Raw genomic sequence first — 22,264 nt, 5'->3', positions numbered from 1 at the left:
TGAGGAATAATCCTGTAATGATTAAACCAGTCGTACTCGCTGAATCTCAGGCACTGTTAAACTGTCACAAATTTGGCAACATCCTTGTCACAATTACTCATCACAGGAACCCAACTACAGTCGGTGGTGAAAACTTATTTTCAAATGGATGAGAAATTCTTTAATTTAGAATGGTATGGTGTCCATTTTATCTGTTTGGCCCAAAAAAGCCTAAAGATAACGGATAAGATACTGGAGCTTTTATCTTGGTGTTTGAGAATGAATTGCTGCCAGATAAAGTTAAGATTATTGTTAACCTATGTGCTTCAAATGTATGAAAAGTGGCCATATGACATCTATTTGTATGAATATGTGTGGAGAATGCAGATGACCCCTACAAAGGAATGCCCCTATTTACAACAGCTTGCACCAGTTTGGGAAAAGTCTCTCTTCTCTGGGCATGTAAGATTCAATTGTTTAAGGTATTTGATATCTTACAATATCAGGACTCCAGGAATAAATACAGTTGTCTATTCCCTGTCTAGATTACAGCAAGCTACTTCATATGTATATCTGTGCCAGACTTGTTTCTAGGTATTCCTTGTACCAAATCAAAATCTAATGAGGAGGAGGATACAAAGAAACAAAAGGTGAAGGCATTCTGGCAGCTCTGACTGCCCTGGGTTCTGCTTCATTACTACAAAAAGCTTGCAAGTAGATGAGAACCAGCAGATGATGATAACCCAAATGAAACTGTGATTGCCAGTGAACACAAAAGCAGATGTAGTGCATGGAAGCTGTAGTGGCAGTTTTCACTACCTAGCTGAACTGAAACACTTGCTTTCACAGTGCTTAATGTCTGCCTCCCACAAAGGACAGGTGACATATTGTGAGATCATGAGTTTGATCTCCCAGTTTTGCCCCTATTTTCCTTTAGTGCGTGATTTTAATGCACATAACCCATTAAGAGGCAACTTCGAGAGCACTGACTGGGATAATGCATTAGAACAGATATTTTTAAATCTTGACCTTTTTGTTCTGAGTCATGGGCCTCCACTTTAGTACTACACAAGGATCCTTTTTACCCATCAACCTTATGGTCTGTAGTGCAAGTGTTAACTCTCATATTCAGTGGAAGGTACACAGTGACGTTTGTGATAGCACCCAATTGTTCTCTTTCCCACACTGATACTCAGCTAGACGCCCCCTGTGTGGCTTATAAAGAATGCCAACTGGTACACATTTAGCACTTCCTTAATGCTTGATACATCTGCTCATTGGATTATTGAAGAAGCCCTCAACACACAAATGCCAAGATATTTCACACAGCAGAACATGCAAAACCACTTTCAAGATCCACCGATTGAAGGTCAAACCTGTGGTGGACACAAGAACATTGTGGCCATTGTATGTCACAGAAGGGCATTCCAACAATATAAGTACCATCTGTTGAAAAATGCTCTTAACATAAAGTGTCTCCACCAAGCCAAAGCCTGATAATGTGTAAAAATGCAGGGGAAGGAATCTTGGGAATCCACCATCAAAACTTGTACCTATATCTGAAAGACATGGACCAAATTACAGTATGGTCCACAAAAAGTGGCCGATTTCCCAGGCATTTTTTAGGTTGTCATAGTGAAAACCGACCCTGCTGTCATTGACGACCATCTGGATTTTGCTCAAACATCGGCATCCGACAACTACATCCTCTTCCCCCTCCATCTTCTTTCCGTGTGATGGGCAAGTAGTGTCACTGTCTCTCTCAACACACAACATTTCAAATGCTATAACACCCCTTTATCTGACGGGAAACACCTTAGTGCCCTTACAATGTGCCAGAATACAGCTCTGGGCCCTTATTGAATACATAATAAAACTTAACACCAACTACATATAAATGCAAGCACCACATCTTTGCTATTTTTAACTGAATCTGGCTTCAGTGTGAGTTCCCTCCATAGGGGAAAGCAGGTTAAGTCCATCTTACCAGAGTCATTTGCAAGTGATTTGGACACATGTAAGCCAAATATGATACTGGACCCTCAAGACAAAGGACCTCTTGTCTACATCACAGTATTGATTTTGGGAGGGCTGGTTTGGTGGTGATCATCTGCTCCACCTAGAGTCTGTTGTCAGAACAGCATTTACCCATCATCAGCATCTTACAGCTGTCATCTTCGACCTGTGTGAAGCCTATGACACCATATAGCATCACTATATTCTCAACACCTTACATTAGCTGTGCTTCTATGACTACCTCTTGTATTCCCGCAGTGTTTCCAACCTACGGGAAGAAAGTCTCACGAGGCTGCCCCGAGTGTGACACTTCAGTTAATAGTGATAAACAGATTCTATAGACTGTATAGTTCCACCGTTCTTATATGCTGATGACTTCTGCATCTAGTTTATTTCTTCTAACCTGAGGGTCATTGAATGACAACTACAGGGTGCTGACTTCAAATTTATCGGTACCAAAACTTGTGCCATGCATTTCTCGCCAGCATACAACTATTCATCCATGCCACTCTACCCATATAATGAGCATCTTTCTGAGGTTAAGATATATCACTTCTTAGGATTTATATTTGATGATAAGTTAACTTGGTTACCCCATATAAGACAGCTTAAGTGGACATTCCAGTTAAAACTCAGTGTCCAATGCTGTCTCAGTAACACTGCTTGGGATGCAGATCATTCCACCATTTTGCACTTCTACAAAGCTTTCATTTTATCACATTTAGGATATGGAAGCCAGTATTATGGATTGCTAGTGCCATCAGCATTGTGAGCCCTAGACTAGATCCACCATTGTGATATCAGGTTGTGCATGTTGCCTTCTGATGAGGGCTGTGGATAGCCTGGTAGGGCCTTGAGTTCTCCCCTTATGGCTTAGGTGTCAACAATTGCACCTCCACTATACCTTGCTCATTCATGCCTATGCAGAACACCTGAATCAATATCTGTTAACTGGTACAGAAGTGAGATTCAAGAAAAATGGCCTTGGCCAGGAATTTTGGTATCAGCATAGTGAGTCTCTGTTCAGACATTTTCTTGCCTACTCTCAATCCTCTCACTACATCACACTTGAGAACAGTCATATGATGCTTGCCTTACCCACAAATATGTCTGGATATTTTTCTTGGCCCAAAAGATGTGATAGCCCATCAGTTTTTTGTCAGTTGTTCCTGTCAGTATGCAGTGAGTACCTAATTCAGATAGCATTTATGAAGATGGCTTCAGAATTGAAGACTGGATATGCTCTGCCGTTACATGCATCAGGAGCGGCGAGTAACACTCCTTACGTTGTGGATGCAGTGTCTTCACAGCAGAAGTGGTGTCAGCCTTCAGTACAACCCAACCCATTCACATGGGTCTTTTCTAATGTGCAAAATAGTGCAATGAGTAACCTGCAGGCTATAACCCACTGTTATTCCTGGCATCCACTGGTAGAGATCTTCTTTTAGGCCCCAGTGAGAATGAGGAGACAACAATATTCCTCTGGTCTCCAGTTAGATTGGGATTCCAGCGAATGAACTTGTGGATCTATTTGCCAAGGAGGATACCAGGAAGGATGCTCTGCAAATCAAGATACACAGGATCTGATATGAGGACAACTGATTATTAGTAGTATGGAGTGGAGTATCGCATCAACAACAAAGAAGTTGTGGAATTTTTAAGTCTACAGATTTGTGGTGGTCTTCCATTTTGACTGTCTAATAATGAATTCACAAACCTTTACTGCCTCTGTGTTGGTGATACCAATCTTACCCATTGACACACCCAGTGAAAAACTGCCCTATACTGCAGTAGTTGTTGCACTAACCTGGTAGTTGCTTGTGTCCTGTTGGATATAGGCACTACAAGCTTCACAGCCTGCTGAGCAAATTGTACCTAATGATGTCCAGGTGGCACATCATGTTTTAATTTTGTCCGTCAGAGTGTAATGTGAACTTTTATGTGAAGGCTTCATTTTAATTGTCATGCTGACTACCTTGTGGTGATTGAGGGACCACCTGCCACATTTTTGCCCCAAGGGACATCAGGCAGTCTCAAATGAGGACTGACTTATCCCAGACATACATACTCAGTTTTAGTAGCACCCTGAGTCTTAATTGCTTTTAAAAATGTGTTAGTGCTCCTATGGTGGGCAATCACTTTTGGTTGATATCTAACCTATCCTTGTATCTTTTACGGTACCCTTGAAGCTTATAATAATGTGTTCTTGGCACTTGTTACAGCTATCTTACACCAGTTTTCTTTTACCCTCATCTCCTTTTGTTTGTGGTTTATAATCAAACTGCTTTTCCCATGTTATTGATGTATCAAGTAAAGGGGACCAAAGGTAACTTGATCCCTCCTCTGCCCAGTTACTCATACGAAATCGTGTAATTCTAGCTTACATTTGTAAAGGGTCATGCCATTCAAGACTTGAAGAATTTTGAGTATTTATGCCACTACACAACAGTGTGCCCTGCTTCTAACAGAAAGTCGTTTTAATGATAATGATGGCATTAAATAGTCTGAATAAAGATGTAGCTTCTATTTTAAATAATCATATTGACAATGCCATACACATTTTGCAAGACAATGAATATCTTTTCAGAAACAAAAACAGTTTTTACATACTGTCTTGTAAACTTAAGAAACTGTTTGGATATTCTCCCAAATGTTTATTTTTTATAGTTAGTTACATGTTTCATACATCATTTGAATGATTCTTTTATCAAAATCATGTGAAATGAGTCACTTTACCGAACATGTACTTATGATGAGCATTGATGTTAATGAAAACATTACTTTTTAGTCCTATTCATGCAGCTACTCTTAAACGGGGTTTTCATACAGTCTTCCAGTTTTTAAATAGAAATTCGTCCATATAATAATTGTCCAAGAAAAATGATTTTAGGTTAGGTTTAAATCAAATCTTGCTTTGCCACCTGTCAGACATTTTATGTTGTCGGGCAAATAATTAAAACTTTTTACTGTTGCTTATTGAACTCCTTTCTGAGCCACTGACAGTTTTAATAATGGGCAATGAAGCTCATTTTCCCACTTTAGTGTTGTAGGTATGGATATCACTGTTCTTCTCAAATTGTGATGATCCCCCCCCAGGAGGCTTGTGGTTCTTTCGTGAGTTTGTGTATGGCGCACATGGGGCCCCAAACTATTGCAGGTCATTCTTCCTTCCCGGTCTGCATTTCCTTCCCCACACCCCTCCCTCTCCATCCTGGCTCCTTCCCCACTGCCCCCTCTTCCCCACTCCGTGTTTTTAATTTATGGGAACCTGGCTATCCACCTGGTTCCCTGTGTTCATTGAGATTTTGTCCCTCTTGACTGTTCTTTCATACTTTTTAGTGTTTTTGTTTCCCCCTTGGGGTTTGACCTCCACTTCTAAATTTTCTGTCTTAAATGTGATCCATTTTGGGAAGAACTCCTTCTCTGTGGCATGGATTCCTCCCACCCTCCCCCCCTTCCTTCCACTGTTCCTTCCCGCCATAGCCCCCCTCTGCCCTATTAGGTCGCCAGCCCGTATGATGGGGCTGGTATGTACCCATCTGGCTGAGTCCCCTGACTATACAGGGGTAGCTCTGCTGATACCTGAGCTGTTCCCACCACATGTATGCCAAGTGGTGGTTGCTTGTCATCCTGGAGCATTAGAACTCCTGGCAATGGCCGCCATGCCAGATGGCCATTGCTGTGGCGGCTGATGCCTGTGGGGAGAGCCCCTGATCGGAGTGGTTGATACTGGGGTGGACATTTGGCACGTGAAGCATATCAAGCTGCAACAATCTGGCCATTATCAAACGACCATCTCTCCAAGTGGTAGCGAATCATTGACAACCGCTTGGTATGGCCCTGCAGCCTTCCCTTCCCTGGCTACCCTCGTGGAAGGGGGGGCCAGGCTCACCGTCTTGGGATGAAACACTTTCTTCACTACCTGGTCTATACTAGAATGGATGGGGACACATTCACCACGACAAAAGTTTTTTTTTTTTTTTTTAAAAGAGAATATTGAGAACAAGTTTTATGACGTGGATTGTATTAGTAAGATGCAGTCGGGCTCCCTGTTGATCAAAGCTTCTTCTGCCTCCCAACCTGCAGTCGTTTGTGCTTTTGATTGCCGTGGTGGTTTCCTGGTGTCTATTACCCTTCACCGGCCTGTGGCCACCCACTCCATGAGGAGGGAAGCCAGTGTTCCACCATCTGTGTGTGTAAAGTGTTATGACTACCACTCTTCACACTCATCAGATTGCCCAGTTTACAAGAAAGAAAAGAAGATCCAAGAGTACATGTCCCTGGATCACCTATGTCACGCTAAGGCTTGCCATAAATGTGACCAACTCCACCTAGTGTTGATTTCTTCTACTTTTGCCTCTGTTACATTTTTTCCCCATCCTATGTCTGCCTTACCCCAGCCCCATTCCCTTTCATCTCCCCCTACCCTGCAGTTCCCACGCCCTCCCCTCTGGGTGCCTCTCCCCGTGAACAGCTCTCCAGCTGAGGAAGTGGCCCCCTTCTTCGGTGTTGCCAGTCAGCCCCCCCCCCTCCCCTCCTTCCCCCCCCCCTCCTCCTCCCATTTCAGTACACTTCCCCCTGGCATCTGTCAGGCCGGAGGCCTCTGCTGCAACTTGGCCATGGGATGCACCATCTGTGCACCCTAGGTCACCCACTCTCTTTCGTTTCTGCCTTTTGCAGAAGCCTGCTCTCCCTCTGTGCCCTGGCCCCCTCAACTTCTGAAAGAGGAAGAGGAGGAGGCGGAGGAGGAGGAGGCTCCTGGAGGTGGAGGTACCATCTTTCCCTTTGCAGACTGAGTCTGATGTCTTATTTGTGGAGGTCACGCCATCCTCGTCAGTAACAACCACTGACCCGGTGACATGACCTCCCCTCGGCTTCTTTATGCTTAACCTGGACTCTCAGCACATGAAAATTCAGTGGAATTGCAATGTATATTACCATCACTTACCAGAAATACAACTTGTTTCCTCTTATTCTGCATTCTGTTTTGCTCTTCAAGCAATGCACTTCCGTGATGACCGCCACCAAGCTGAATCCTATAATGAACCTTTCACTGAATGGGTTTTCTTGCAGTCTTGTACCTCTTCGTGTGACATGACATGGCCCCAGTCCCGGATTACATCCACAACCAGATGATCCAACACTTGGACATCACCCAGAGGCATCATCTACTCAGGATCTTCAACTGCATTTTGCTCTCAGATGTCTTTCCCTCACAATGGCGAGATAGCATAGTGCTATCCTTATCCTTAAGCCCAGGAAGAACCCAAAGTCTCTTGACAGCTACTGCAAGATTAGCTTGACACACATGCTCAAGAGGTTGGTTAGCTTTGGATTATGTCGGGTACTTGATTCTTGGGCATTTTGTGCCCATATCAGTGTGGATTCTGGGAAGGATGCTGTACAGCTGACCATTTACTCGGATTGGAAACAGCAATCTGACAGGCTATTACCAACTGCTGGCACCTTGTTGTAGCCTTTTTCGACCTATGAGGCATACTACACTGCTTGGTGTTGTCACATTTTAGTTGCTCTCCATGATTGGGGCTTTCATGGCTCCCTTCCAACTTTCATCCGAGAATTTGTATCCCACTGGCTCTTCAGAGTTTCAGTTGGCATTTCACTCAGCATCCCTCAGATCCAGGAAAACGATATCTCACAGGGTGTGAAGTCTCACATTCTTCCTAATCACCATCAATGGGCTTATAACCTCCATTGGTCCCCTGGTTACCCCGGCATTGTATGTCAATGATTTATGCACCTGGTGTGCTCCCATTTGGTAGCATCTGCTGAGTGCCAACTCCATGGCGCACACCAATAGGCCTTTGTGTGGGCCCTTGCCTCATGGCTTCCAGTTTTCTCCCTCCAAAACACATGCTGTGCACTTTTGCCATTGACCCACAGTACACCCCAAACCAGAACGTTATTTAGGCAAGCAGCAGTCCCATTTCTTGGCCCTTATTTTTGATAAGAAGCTTACGTGGCTGCCCATATTCACCACCTGAAGACTACCTTCATGCAGACACTTAATGCTCTCTGATTCGTGGTGTGCAGTCTGTGCTGCTCTTCTCTCTCTTTACCGCACTCTGGTATTGTCCGGACGAGATTATGGTTTTAAGCTTCTTCCACTCTGAAACTACTTGACAATGTTCATCATTATGGGGTTCACATGACTATCAGTGCCTTTCGCACTAGTCCCATTGACAGCCTCCTTGCGGTAGGGGGGATTCCCCCTTTACAAATATGACTGAGCCAACTCTTGTGGTTTCTTATGCATTCACTATTGAATTATTCCCTAACCACCCCGTGTACCCTGTCCTCTTTGCAAATGATGTATGACTCTGTCCCGATACCTGCCCTCGGGTGGGATTGCCACTTAGAATGCACCTCACTTCCCTCTATTGGGATCTCCATTAGGACCGACCTATTCCCAGGTCCTAAGGTTTGTGTCGTCCCTATTATATTCCGGTGTCTTGTACATTCCATCTGGGAAGAGTTTCAGGGTGCTACCATCTTATACACTGATGGTTCTAAAACAGTAGATAAGGCAGGATACAGTTTTGTGTCCTACTGGCATGGAACACCATTTACTATTGGGATCATGTAGAGGGGTGTTTGAAAAGTAGGTGCAAAGTCTGAGAGATGGCACCACTGGCACCTATTGAGGTCATATTTAGTTAGTAGCATCTTTGGAAAGAATGCACACCAAGTTTCAGCCGTATTGGTCTGTTTCATTGTGTTTGGCATTCGTATAAATCGAGGAAGTCGTGTGATTGTCAAAAAATGGGCAAAAAAGATTTTTGTGTAGTGATTAAATATTACTTTATGAAAGGCAAAATGCCTCAGGAGACTAAAGAAAAGCTTGATAAACATTACGGTGACTCTACACCTTCGAGTAGGACAGTTTATAAGTGGTTTCAAAATTATGGGAGTGGCCATATGGGCAGAAGTGATGCTGAACGTTCTGGACGCCCTGTGGAGGTTATGACTCCAGAAATGATTGATAATATCCATGATATGGTGACGGATGACAGAAGAATTGAGGTACGTGAGATTGCTAGTGCTGTGGGCATCTCGAATGGATGGGTACATAATATTTTGCACAAACATTTGGACATGAGAAAGCTATCCGCAAGATGGGTTCCACGATTGCTCATGCTTGACCAGAAACGGAATTGTATGAAATGTTGCAAGGATGGTTTGTAGCTTTTCAGGATGAATCTGCAGGACTTCAAGCATTGTTTCATTAGTGTGGGTGAAATATGGATACATTGCAACACTCCTGAGACCAAACAACAATCTAAACAATGGGTTACCAAGGGAGAATCTGCACCAAAAAAGTCAAAGACCATTCCTTCGGCCGGAATGTTATGGCAACTATCTTTTGGGATTCGCAAGGGATAATCCTCATTGACTATCTGGAAAAGGGTAAAACTGTTACAGGTGAATATTATTCATCATTATTGGACCATTTGAAAACTGAGCTGCAAGAAAAATGCCGGCGATTGTACCACAAAAAAGTCCTTTTCTATCTCAACAGTGCACCAGCACACACCTCATCAGTTGTGGTCGCAAAATTAATGGAAATAGGATTCTAGCTCATTTCACATCCCCCCCCCATTCTCCAGACTTGGCTCCCTCAGACTACTATTTGTTCATTTGTTCCCCAATTTGAAGAAATGGCTGGCGGGACAGATTTTATTCAAACAAGGAGGTGATTGCAGCAACTAATAGCTATTTTGCAGACTTGGAAAATTTCTATTATTCAGAAGGGATCAACAAATTAGAACAGCAATGAACAAAGTGTAAAAGGTCTAAAAGAAGAATATGTTGAAAAATAAAAAAGGTTTATTCAAACACGTAAGTAGTTTTTATTTTTGCACGGACTTTTCTAACGTCCCTCTTAGTGTGTTCACAGTGAAGCTGTTTGCCATTAATAGGGCCCTCCATTTTGTTTCTGAGGCCTCCCTCTACAGTGTTTTAACATGTTACGATTCAATGAGCATCTTGCAGGCAATAGACTGTTGCTACTCTCCTCACTCTTAGGTCTCTGCTATCCATGACTTTCTCTCTCTCCTTGGCTGTGCTGCCTGCTCTGTTCTCTTTCCCTGGATCACAAGTCATATGGGTATCCCCGGGAATGAACTGGTTGATTGTTTGGCTGGAGAGGCAGATACTTAACCACTTATTCCCTTTCATGATGCCAGGTGCAGATATGAGGATACACATCAAATCTCTCTTTGCCTAAAAGAGAAGTGACATTTGCTGCATTACTGTTCTCAATAATAAATTCCGCACAATCGAGGTTACTACTGCAATTTGGCACTCTTCCTTCTGCTCTTTTAGGAAGATCTCTAGTATCTTATATAGTCTACACATCAGTTGTAGGAGGCCCACTCATTGTTTTCTCTTGGATAACGAGCTACCCCCACAATGTGGCTGTAGAATGAGACGTATGGTATCCCACATATTGGTGGAATGTCCCCTTCTTTTGGCCCTCCATACTCCGTATAGCCTTTCATATTCCTTATCTTTAACGTTAGATGCTTCACAGATGGGTGAACTGGTCCTCAGTTTGCTACATGAAAGTGGTTTTTGTTTTCAGTTACAAGGTTTTGCTTTACTCCTAGAGCAGGGGCGGTGTGGTTGTGGTTGCGGCTTCTCTTCGCGTTTTCTAAGTCTGAGACCCATGACCACTCCGCTGTGCAACGACTGCTGCTATATCCCCCTGTTTTTCCAGTTTTTGATTTCGCTTACCCTTTCATGCCTTCTGCTGTGCGTGATTTTTGTTTCCTCATTTTATAATTTAATCCCTCTGACTGGATCTGACCATTTTGGCAGTCCGTGTATCTTACACAAGTAGCTTTTGAATTGCAGGATTGATGACCGTGCCATTTATTCCCATAACTCCCTTTGTCAGTTCATCAATCAAGTTGTGATGGATTGTTTGGGACAAACTTCATTAGTGCGTATTTCAGTTGTGATGGCACAGTTGAAATGTCCAGCTCCTTGAAGAGGTATCTATGTGGTGTCGGAGGGGGTGAACGCTACACTTTATTCTTGCCTCTCTTTTGTGCAGTCAGTACTTTTTTTAATTGTATGTGGTTTCTGTCATTTCAGATAGGCACAATTTTGAATCTGCAGCTATTACGAATCAAAACACAAAGGAATTAATGACATTCAGCTGCTAGTGGGCACTGATTTATATCAGTGGGTAAAGTTGCAAATTTGTGCCGTGCCAGGATTCTAACCCAGCTTCCTGCATACTAGGCATATGCTCTGACCACTAAGCCATCTGGACACAGTAGTCATCACAACTGCACCAACTACCCAAGCATGCCTCCCGTCAGATCCAAATTCTCAGCTTACCCACACACTACTGATGTAGTGCACCTGTCCATTATCTTCATTAGTTGTGGCATGTAAGGCAAGGCTGGCCAATGATCCCTTCAGTGCTGATTCACACCACACTTGAACTCTTACAGAAATTGGCAAAATGTGGCTGCTGAGGCTAGAGACAATGATTGTTTGTGTGTGTGTGTGTGTGTGTGTGTGTGTGTGTGTGTGTGTGTGTGTGTGCGTGTGCGCTTTAGGAGGAGGTTTTTTGGTGTAAAGCTCAAATGTATAGCAGTCTTTTCATTGCGCCTGTCTGCAACTCAACATCTCCTGTATATGGTAACAGTCTATCCTTTTCATAATGTTGATGTTTTCCACCCTGGATTTTCCATTGTTTATACTAGATGTAAGGAGCAGATATGAACTCTGATCACAACTTGGTAGTGATGAAGAGGAGATGAGGTGTAAGAGAATTGTTCAGAATAAACATTGTTTAAAATAATGTGATAAAGAAGTACTTAGGAATTATGAGCTGCATTTGAAGTTGTCTGCAGCTGTTGATACTGCTGTAATGAGTACCACAGTAAGCACTTCAGTCGAAGAGGTGTGAGCATCTGTAAAAAAGGACAATCACAGAAGTTGGACAGAAAAACTTTGGTAGGCATACAGGGAAGGCACCTTTGTTAACAGAAGAAATACTTAAAACAGATCAATGAAAGAAGAAAGTGTAAAAATGTCCAGGAAAAGAAAAGAAACAACAGTGTAAGTCAGTTAGGAATGAAATAAATAGAAAGTGCTGGGAAACTAAGGAAAAATGGCTGCAGGGAAAATGTGAAGAAATTGGAAAAAGAAAGATCATTGAATGGATAGATTCAGCATACAGAAAAGTTGAAACAGCCTGTGGTGAAATTGAAAGCAAGAGGAGTTGTGCTGTTAAATTCAGAGGTAAGACCAGATAAGTGGAAAGAGTACATTGATGGCCTCTACTTGGGGGAGGAACTGTCTGATGAAGCTATAGAAGAAGAAATGGGAGTTGATATGAAGACCTAGATCCATTATTAGCCAGAGTTTAACAGAATTGTGGAAGACTTGCCATCAAATAAGGCAGAAGGCCTAGACAACATTCCTTCAGAGGGAAATCAGAAATCAAATAACTGTTCAAGTTGGTTTGTGGAATCTGAGTCTGGAGACTTGCATCAGACTTTCAGAAAAAATATCATCCATACATTTCTGAAGATAGCAAGAACAGATGAATGAGAGAACTGCTGCACAATCAATGTAACAGTTCATGCATCTAAGCTACTAACAAGAATAATGTACCGAAGAATGAAAAAGAAATAGATGATCTGTTAGGCAAATATCACTTTTGACTTAAGGAAAGGCAAAGGTACCAGAGGCTGTTCTGATTTTGCTCTTGATAATGGTATCAAGACTATAGTCAGTGACAACAAAGCTCACAATGAATGCTGCATTGTGAACTTGACTGATAGTGCATAGACAGCAACCACATTACGTTCCTGCATCTGGAAACATCGCAGACCAGCTTACCTGAATCTACTTCATATTTGAAAAATGAGTACATTATACAAAAAGGACCCTTACCTGTTTGTGAAACACTTGGCACCCTCTAGCTGTTTAGCCATTATGAGAAAAGTTACAGAACACACAGAATACCACAGCTGGATATAGTTTCGTGCACGTAAACTTGATAGAACGCTTGGATATGATGGAAGTTTATACAGTACGAAATGCAAAAGCAGACTGATTGCTGATTGGCTAGCTGTGTTGCTGTGTACTGTGCCTCCCCAACCCGGAAACCATAAATGCTGTTGCAGGTTATAAAGAAGAATAAAGTCATTTTTGTGGGATTTGTCATCTTGGAAAAATTGTTCAATAGTTCATGGTGCAAAATGTTTGGAATTATTAGAAAACTAGGAGCAAGCTATAAGAAAATATGGTTAATGTTCAGTGTGCGCCTAAACTGAGAGGGAACAATAAGAAGGAAAGACCATGAACAAAGTACCCAAATTAAAAGGGTCTAAGACAAGAATGCAGTCTCTTGACCTTACTGTTCAATATAAACATCCAAGAAGCAATCACAGAAATAAAAGGAAGGTTTAGAAGTGTGATAAAAATTCAGGGTGAAAGGATATCAATGACAAGATTCGTTGATGTCATTGCTATCCTGAGTGGAAGTGAGTAAGAATTAAAAGACATACTGTGTACTGAGCACAGAATAAGGATTGAAAGTAAGCTGAAGACAGGCAGGAGTAATAAGGAGTAGCAGAAATGAGATTAGTGAGACACTTAACCAATTTTTATGTTATCACGAAGTAGACGAAGTGAAGCAAATCTACTACCTTGGAAGCCAAATAATATATTACAGATGAAGCAAGGAGGACATAAATAGCAGATTTTCATAGGCAAAGAGGACATTCCTTGCCAAAATATGTCTGTTGGTATCGAACATCTGCATTAATTTGAGGAAGAAATTTGTGAGACTATAAGTTTGGAGCACCACATTGTATGGAAGTGAATCAGGAATAATGGGAAAACCACAAAGAAGAAAATCAAAATGTTTGAGATACAGTGCTACAGAAGGATGTTGAAAATTAGGTGGTCTGAAAAGTTCAGAAATGGGGATGTTTTCCATAGAATTGGCAAGACGAGAAAAACATGGATAACCTTGACAAGAAGAGGGACATTTGCTAAGATATCCGAGAATAATTTCCATGGTACTAGAGTGAGCTGCAGAGGGTAAATCTGTAGGGAAAGACAGAGATTGAAGTATATCCAGTAAATAATTGAACAAGTGTGAATCTGAAATGACCAGATAGGCACAGGAGAGGTATTTGTGGTAGGCCACATCAAACCAGAGGACTGATGACCCCTCACCCCACTCTAATACTGTGGACATTTCAGCACACATCATTTGCCGTGGGGTTCCACAAGCATCTGTCCTCAGAGCTGAGCTTGTATCAAGAACGTTTTGTTGATAGAAGATAAATGCCTTCTGAGCATGGGATAGCACTGATCTAGTGTTATATTTAGCAGGATGTACTTGATGATATGCACTTCAGTAAGCAATTCCTGATGTGGATACATCTACAAGACAGCAGTGCCCAGAAGAAAGCCACCAAGATGGGTGCTCACCAAGGCAAATTGGACATTGTACCTCCTGCTGGTTGTCTTTGAACATATAAACAATATCCAGGAATAGATATACTACATCACTATCAGATTCCAGCAGATTGTTTATGCATCCAAGCTAAAGTCTTTATGGCCCGCTGCAAAGATAGTTCATCCTTTGCTGTTCTGTTGTCAGGGACAGGCAGATGGCTCTGTGGAGGTTAAAGTGCAGGCTGTCTAATGAGAAAATTGCAGCCTTCTGGGTAACAAGGGCAAAATACCATCATATAATTAAGGAGAGCAAAAACAGTTTTTTGCAACAGTTCCTGAATTACATCAACCGATATGCTAAACCAACAGATGTATGGGAATGCATTTGGGGGATTTTGGGAAAAGATGGGTAGTGTCCTTATGATTCCAGTTTTTGTTTGAAGTTAATTTAATCTTTTATGTTCTTCACATCACTGGGTAACTGGTCAAATATTTCCTTTCTGTGCCACATTACGGCTGAATGGTGGATAGTGTAAGGTATTTGTCCTTCCATGCCCACACACTTGCATAGAAATGCAGTTGGCGCAAAACATGTTTGGAACAGTTATTTTTTAGTTTTAAAATCTGAAAGCATAATTTTATTACTTTCCTTTTGTATACATTATAGTTAGAAGTTATGGAGTCCTGCAAGTTTTGCCAAAATTTAATGATAATCCATCTGCCTGGAAGAACCTGAGATTTTCGAACAGTAACCTTACTTCCAGGAGTGCTAGTGTTGCAAGGTTTGCAGAAGAGCTTCTGTGAAGTTTGGAAGGTAGGAGACGAGGTACTGGCAGAATTGAAGCTGTGAGGACGGGTCATGAGTCATGCTTGGGTAGCTGTTAGTAGAGCACTTGCCCACAAAAGGCAAAGGTCTTAAGTTCAAGTCTCAGTCCGGCACACAGTTTTAATCTGCCAGGAAGTTTCATGTAATTAGGCAATTACTCCATAAGGGTGTTAACACTGATTTCCATTCCTATGCTTTTATCAGTCAAATAAATAAACAACTTTTCACCTTGTGCTTGTGCTAGTTGAAGACCATGTATATTAGAAACAACAAAGAGCTCAAAACACAATTGTTTAGTACACGATGTGGGACCATTTCAAAGTCTATTGCACATTTAGTGGATGGGTGTTTTTTCTTTTTAAGTGGTCTTTACAACACTGCTACTAAACAGCATGAAGCCATAGGCTGAAGAAATTGTAGGACACTATCAATGGGACTTTGTCCATGGATGGTCAACTCTTGACCACATATTTACCTTGTGGCAGCTGATAGAGAAGTTTTGCGAGTTCAATCAAAAATTACACATTATCTTCATTGATTTTCAACAAACTTGTAACAGTATTGACCACTTCATGAATTGTGTAATATATTAGAGGAATTTCATATCGCATCAAAACATATCCAGTTAATTGCCGCTTGCTACTCTCAATCAACTTGTTTGGAATGGTTTGGGAAACAAATATCACCATCGTTCAGTATCCAAAATGGATTGAGACAGAGATCCATTGGCACCAATACTGTTCTACTTGGCATTGGAAAAGTAAGCTGTGACACTGATCAGGTCAGATCAGAGAAATGGAGATGTTGGGAGCACACACAGTCCTGGAATTTGTCGACAATGTCATGGTTCTTGGTGACACTGTGAAGCAAGTATGCACAGATACTTCCCGATACGTCCATAGTGCAAAGAAAATTGGACTGGTGACAAATAAGGATAAAGCCAAATATCTTAGTGTACCATGCCATTCAGCCCTCCTTCCTTCCGTTGTTATCAGTGAGCATGTCTGTCAAAGAGTTCAGGAATTCAAAACCTGGGTTCCACGCTGACTAATAAAGTGATGAAACAAGTGCATCAACAAATAATAAACACCAATTGCATGTTCTTTAGTGTGAACAATTTATTCAAGTTACATCTGATATCACGAGAATAAGATTCAGCTTACATGACACTAGTGTAGCCAGTACTTTTCTGTGTTTGTGAAACAGTGACATCATCAGCAACTACTGAAGAAGCTACCTGTGCCTTTGAGAGGTAGGGGACTTCGAAAGATCTATGGGCTCCTCTGCAGTATCATGGAAGCGGAAGATAAATGGGAATGAAGAATGAAAGAGGACATGTACCAGCAGTTTTGAAAGTCACATATTTATTATTTATTTATTTATTGCTCAAGCAGATCATGAACTATGTATTCTACAAACTTAGATAATGCTGGTAGAATACAGATCAGCCTGTAATCAGAATGTTCTTGGCAGATTAGTGTTTGGTTAGAGGTTTGATGTGTCCCTTTTTCCAGGCCGGAATGGTTTAAAAAATGTAATTATCGATAGTAATGGGCCAATGAGGAAATTGATCATGTAATATTGTCGAGTCCTGCAGCTGCAGAATGAATTCGCACAATTGACTTCATGACTGTGTTAAGGCTTACCGGCTGCAGAAAAAATTTTTGGTTGTACCAACCACAGGTACTTCAAGGAATTCAAAGGTTTGCATCCTTGTGTGTTGGTCAAGTAGAGATGTAGGCATGGTGAAATACTCGTTTAGATTCTCGACTGAAACAAGAGGTTCAGATGCAGATTGGGAATTTCATATTCCTAGCCCTTGTGGATTTTTCCACAAGACAGAAGGCCTGTGAAGGTCCTCAGTTAATGGGTGGGTGTACCTAAATCTTGCATTTCTCAGTGACTGGCTAACTCAGTTGTGTAGTTGTTTGTAGGCAAGATGATTGTCAGAGGTTGGGTGCCTTTTATATTTCCTGTGTGCTGTGTCTCTGATACTTATATGGTGTCAGAGTTGATTGGTACGCCATGGTGCAAATTTTTCTGACTCTTACAGTGGCAGAATGTTACGGCACAAGAGGCTACAGTGAATTGGCCATGCCCTTCGAGCTGATAGGTAAGTCCCATACCGAGTCCTCCATTCTCAGCCATGGGAACATCCAAGGATGCAAAGAAAGTCTCATTCTGAAAGAAGTGGGGCCAACAGCAGTGGAAGATTAAGCTGAAGGACAGCAATGATGGGCTACCATCTGCAGTGGACATATCCTATGTTGTGACTGAGCGACCTCCTTTTTTAATCGGATTTTTTTTTAAATATGGTGTTTTGTAATTTTTGGAAGGAGTGCTGTTTTTTATCCTTTTGTAATGTGATTGTGTCTCTTGGTTTTTGTGCTCTAGGCACTAATGCAATAGATGATTATGGTGATGATGAAAGTGTTTTATTGGCTGGTGCTGGTGCAGTCTCATATGTTTTCTGCAGTAAATTACTTTTCAACCATCTTCAGATCATAAAAGAAAGCAGCACACTCACATTGCTTCCTCTTCTTATCTGAAGATGGACGGCGTTGGTTGAAACCAATAATTTATTGTTGAAGTTACGTGATTGTGTCAGACAATAGAAAACAATCACTGATATCTCCATCATAACCAAAAATTTATTCTTCTCAGATATTGAATTGTTTTACTAACAGTTTCTTATTGATACTGGCATCTGTTGTGTTCTTTGGAAGGGGAACTGATACCTTTCAGATTTACATAACCTTTTCTGAAAGCTGAGAGAGAGTGTTTTTATGTGCAACTACCATAAAAGACTTGAGGATGCTTGCATTTTATCCATACAGACATTTTGTAAATTCTAATTCAGTGCTGAATAAATTACAGATGTGCTGCTAAACTGCATCTCCTCTTTAATTATAAAGAACATGTGATACAAAATCCACCAGTTCCTCCTGTAAGACGTAAAACCATTGAAGAGGAGAAAATTAGGAAAGAAGAAAAGTGGAAACTGGAGTCAATGTCTTTTGCTCTGAAAAGGTCAGGGAGGCTTATAAGGAAGGTTCAGGGCGGTAAGCTTTTATTAAATTGCAAATTCAAACAATGCAGTGTTTAGTGTGTTCTGTATCTGTATGTTGTTGTGGTGTCTTTTCACACGCATTCAATGATAGATATAATTTAAAAAATAGAATCCTGATACATTTAGATCTTTTGTTAGTACTTAAGTTACGTTGAAACTTTACTATATGCACTTAACTGCAACTGAGTTTTTTAATGACATTGTATTTATTAAATTCATTTTGCATTATTGAAAAGCAGTGCACCCAATTAGTTCCAGCTTCTGTATCTTCAGGTAGTTTGGTGAATACAATGTTAGTGAGAATGTGGCAGTTATTTCTTATACAATTGAATTAAAGTAAATCCGGAACAAATTGTGGTTTGTCAAATACCACCAAAATACTGATAATCGTTAAGCCATGGATTCTGAATGCCAAAAATTAATAATGTTTTTAGGTGCTTATGGTTAAGTGCACTTGCAAAATTTAAGTTCCACTGCATGCATTCTTTGGAGTAGATTACATTACAGCAAACTATGTATATTTACCTTCAATAGTTCAAGGTAAGTCCGTGGGCTTGATAAACTGTTAAATCACTCTTTTTCACATTTTGTGGTTTATAATTCCTCTTCAAACCAACCATGGCAAAGAACCAAATATCAAACAAAAGGACAGACTGACGCACATCCTGTGGCCATTGCTGCAGATCGTTTTATATGTTTTTAGCTGTTACTGTATTTCGTCTGTTATCAGTTACAATAAATGTTATTACTCAGAAATTAATTTACAAAAGTTTTCATGTAGTAAAAAGCGTGGATCAACAAAAGTTTTGTATCACCCTCATAATTTCAAAATTCATTGCACGGAAAACAAAAACTGGCTCTGAGCACAGGGTTGGAACATCCCCTTGCTCAAATGCATGCTTGAATCCATCGTGTCATTCTATTGATAAGATCATAAAGCCAACTCTGGTCCAAATTGTCCCACTCACTGATTCTCTGTAAGTCATGCAAAGTGCATGGTCATTTTCGACATCCAAAAATAGCTCAATTCAATCGATCTCACACATGTTCGGTTGGATTCATGTTGGGAGAACATGCAGGTCAATCCATTTTGGTCATCCCAGCATGCTGAAGAAACCTGTTCACAAGAACAGCATGACAGTCATGCGGGCTATCATCATCCTCTAAGATTAAATTGTCACCAAAATGCTGACGATCTCGATGAGTTTGTGTTTGGCTTCCACAGGGCCCCAGCCTTTGCAGTACCTCTTCCCTTTCCGTGCTGTATATTATCCTCCTGCTGTTCTGTTACCCCTTCCAGGTGGGGAACATCGTCTTGATAGTTTTGGGAATCCATTCTGAAGTTTCAATCCCCCGGCATCGGGACACTCCCTCATCTATTTTTTCTTTCTTCATTCTCCATCTCCTCCCCTTCCTCCACTTTGGCTTTTGAGGTTTTTCTTTATTTCCTCTTCCTTCCTGTGTGCTCCTGAATTTGCAGCTCCAGCTTGACGGGTAGGGTTCACACATACCCCCTGGTATATGCCAGACACAGAGAGGGATGATTGCCTGTGCTATTTCCTTCATAAATTGCCAATTGTTTCCTCTTGGCTGAAGTTCGGGAGGTGTGATCTGAGGTGCGAACAATCACCTAAGGCAGGTGAGCCCTCATTTGAGGGTGACCCTAGTTGAAAGGAGTGCACCATTGGAGATGCTACCAGTCATGGGGGATTTTTTCACAACGAGGAGCCAATCACCATGTCAGTCTACATTAAATGGAATGAGGCTAAAGATTCAAAGATTCTCCCAGCTGCCCCTCAGTTCCTCATGGTATCACGTGCTGAGGAAGGTCAGACCTTTGCTACAGTCAATCTGTTTGTTATTGAGGGGACTCTGCTTTTGGAGACCAGTTGTGATTTTCAAGCCCGACAGTTGCTTACAGCTTCGTTCCTCCATGACTATCCTGTTTGTGTCAAGGTGCATTGTACGCTGAATTCTTCATGTGGTGTTAGTTACACTTGGCTTCTTGATGGTCTGACTGAGAGAGAATTCCAAACTTATCTCTCTGGTCAGGGCACCACTGCAGTCCATTGGGTACTGAAAGAGGTTGATACAAACTCTTTTTGTCACATTTGATTGAGTAGTGCTTCCATTGAAGATTAAGGCAGGCTGTGAAGTCACCACAGTCAGATTGTACATTCCAAACCTGATTTGTTGCTTGCAGTGTCAACGTTACAACTGCACTTGCATGTTCTGTCGAAACACGGCCAAATGTGTTACTTGTGGTAAAGATAATCATGAGGTCTAATTCCCGCCTCTTTCTCCCTGCTGTATCAGTTGTAATGGCGACGACGTCCCCTTATTCTGTGAATGCCCTGTATATCTTGGTAAGTGGGCCATCCAAGAGATTGGGTTGAAAGAAAAAGTACCATACCCTGTCACATGCAAGTTGAAAGCCCTGCGTTTTACCATTCAGCACATGTAGTGCTGTTCTTGCTACACCTTGCTCCATGAAAACATGGTCATGCAAACTTGCAACCTCCAGTTTAGTAGTGCTGTTGTGAAATCGCTCAGTGTCACAATAGCATCCCCAAGTCCTCCTACAGCTGAGCAACAAGCCACCAAATCTTCACCCCTGTTGGTGGAGAAATCACCTACTACACAACCGGCAGGCCGGAAAGGATAAAATGAATACTCCTGCGAAAATTTTTTTACATCCCTCCAGCCAATAAATGTCTGAGTCTTCATCTGCCAACCGTAAAGGCGCTAAGATATCAAACAAAGACAAAGAGTCTGTGACGGTCCGCCTACTTTATTTCTTCTTCTGTTGTCCTCGGTGTCGACGTACTGGCTGAAAAAAATGTAGGGGGTGGACGTGCAGTACGGTCTACTGTAAGTGATGTAGCCGACAGGGCCACAGTTGTGTTTCACAGTTGTTTACTTTCACTTTTCACAACCCCCTCCCCCTCCCCCCCCCCCCCCCCCCCCCATATACACATTTAATATGGGCAGTGCACTATTGTTTAACTTTCAATAAGCCTCATTAATAGTTTGGAGGTGAACATCCACATACTGCTACAATAGTTTACTGTTGAATATCTGTAAGCAGTAAAAAACATAAGCACATAATTCACAGTTCTTTCAGAATAATCAGGTTTGTATGGAACACACAGTGTAATTGTTTTAACACATGGACTAATTGTGTAACACTTATTTCACAGTTAAGTTGAAGCATCATTGTTGTTCTAACCAATAAAGGTTTCTTATCTGAAACTCGGCCATGGACTGACTGTCTCGGGACCAAAAATTGGTTCCTTATATCCTCACAATAATAGGTACTAAAACTTCACATTGTAATTTCTGTAAATTAAACATTGAACAATCAAAACTTAACTCATTAAGTTGACTGAATACATCAAAAAATTGATTCTTTTTAACAGTTTCTTCTACTACAACAGTTAGGACGAATTATTTATCATGAAATTAACGTATATAGTTACACAAACAATACTTTTGATAAAACTGTTAATTACTTTGAAATTAATTAATGGCTGGCTTTGCTAACATGTTTTCAAATAGTCAAATATATCTTATAAGAATACTATTAGTGGTTCCTCCAAATGTTTATAATTAGTACAGAATTTATATTTGTTTATCAACAATAGAATTTAAGTTACGAAATAATTACTGACTTCACCCTCTAACAAAAGATACTAACTGGTAATAGTCAAAATAAATTAGCAGATCAATTACATACCTAAAACTAAGCACAGAATTAGATCTGGCATTATATTCTTTAAAACTGAGGGCCAACTGTTATGTCCGCACTATAACACAACAAATATTCCGTGATAACCAAATTTATTTGACCTTCTGTCACTCAAAACAAAACTTAAGTCCAACTACACAACACTTCGCTGGCTGTAGTGCCAAGGAGA

The 22,264-nt window shown here is 41.2% G+C and overlaps 1 protein-coding gene across 3 annotated transcripts in view; it reads left to right on the top strand.

The window, feature by feature from the left end:
• Nucleotides 1-22,264, top strand: part of LOC126281655 (peroxisomal membrane protein PEX16-like) — a 54,277-nt gene that overhangs the window by 17,390 nt on the left and 14,623 nt on the right. For all 3 annotated transcript variants that reach the window (XM_049980792.1, XM_049980791.1, XM_049980794.1), the window contains one exon: nt 18,155-18,339. In XM_049980792.1, the coding sequence (XP_049836749.1) occupies nt 18,155-18,339 (185 nt within the window). The remainder of the gene's footprint in view (nt 1-18,154; nt 18,340-22,264) is intronic.

Source organism: Schistocerca gregaria, chromosome 7 (assembly GCF_023897955.1).
Source record: "Schistocerca gregaria isolate iqSchGreg1 chromosome 7, iqSchGreg1.2, whole genome shotgun sequence".
NCBI classification, from domain to species: Eukaryota; Metazoa; Arthropoda; class Insecta; order Orthoptera; family Acrididae; genus Schistocerca; species Schistocerca gregaria.
The sequence above is the reverse complement of the archived record's forward strand: the minus strand, read 5'-3'. Positions and strand labels throughout refer to the sequence as shown.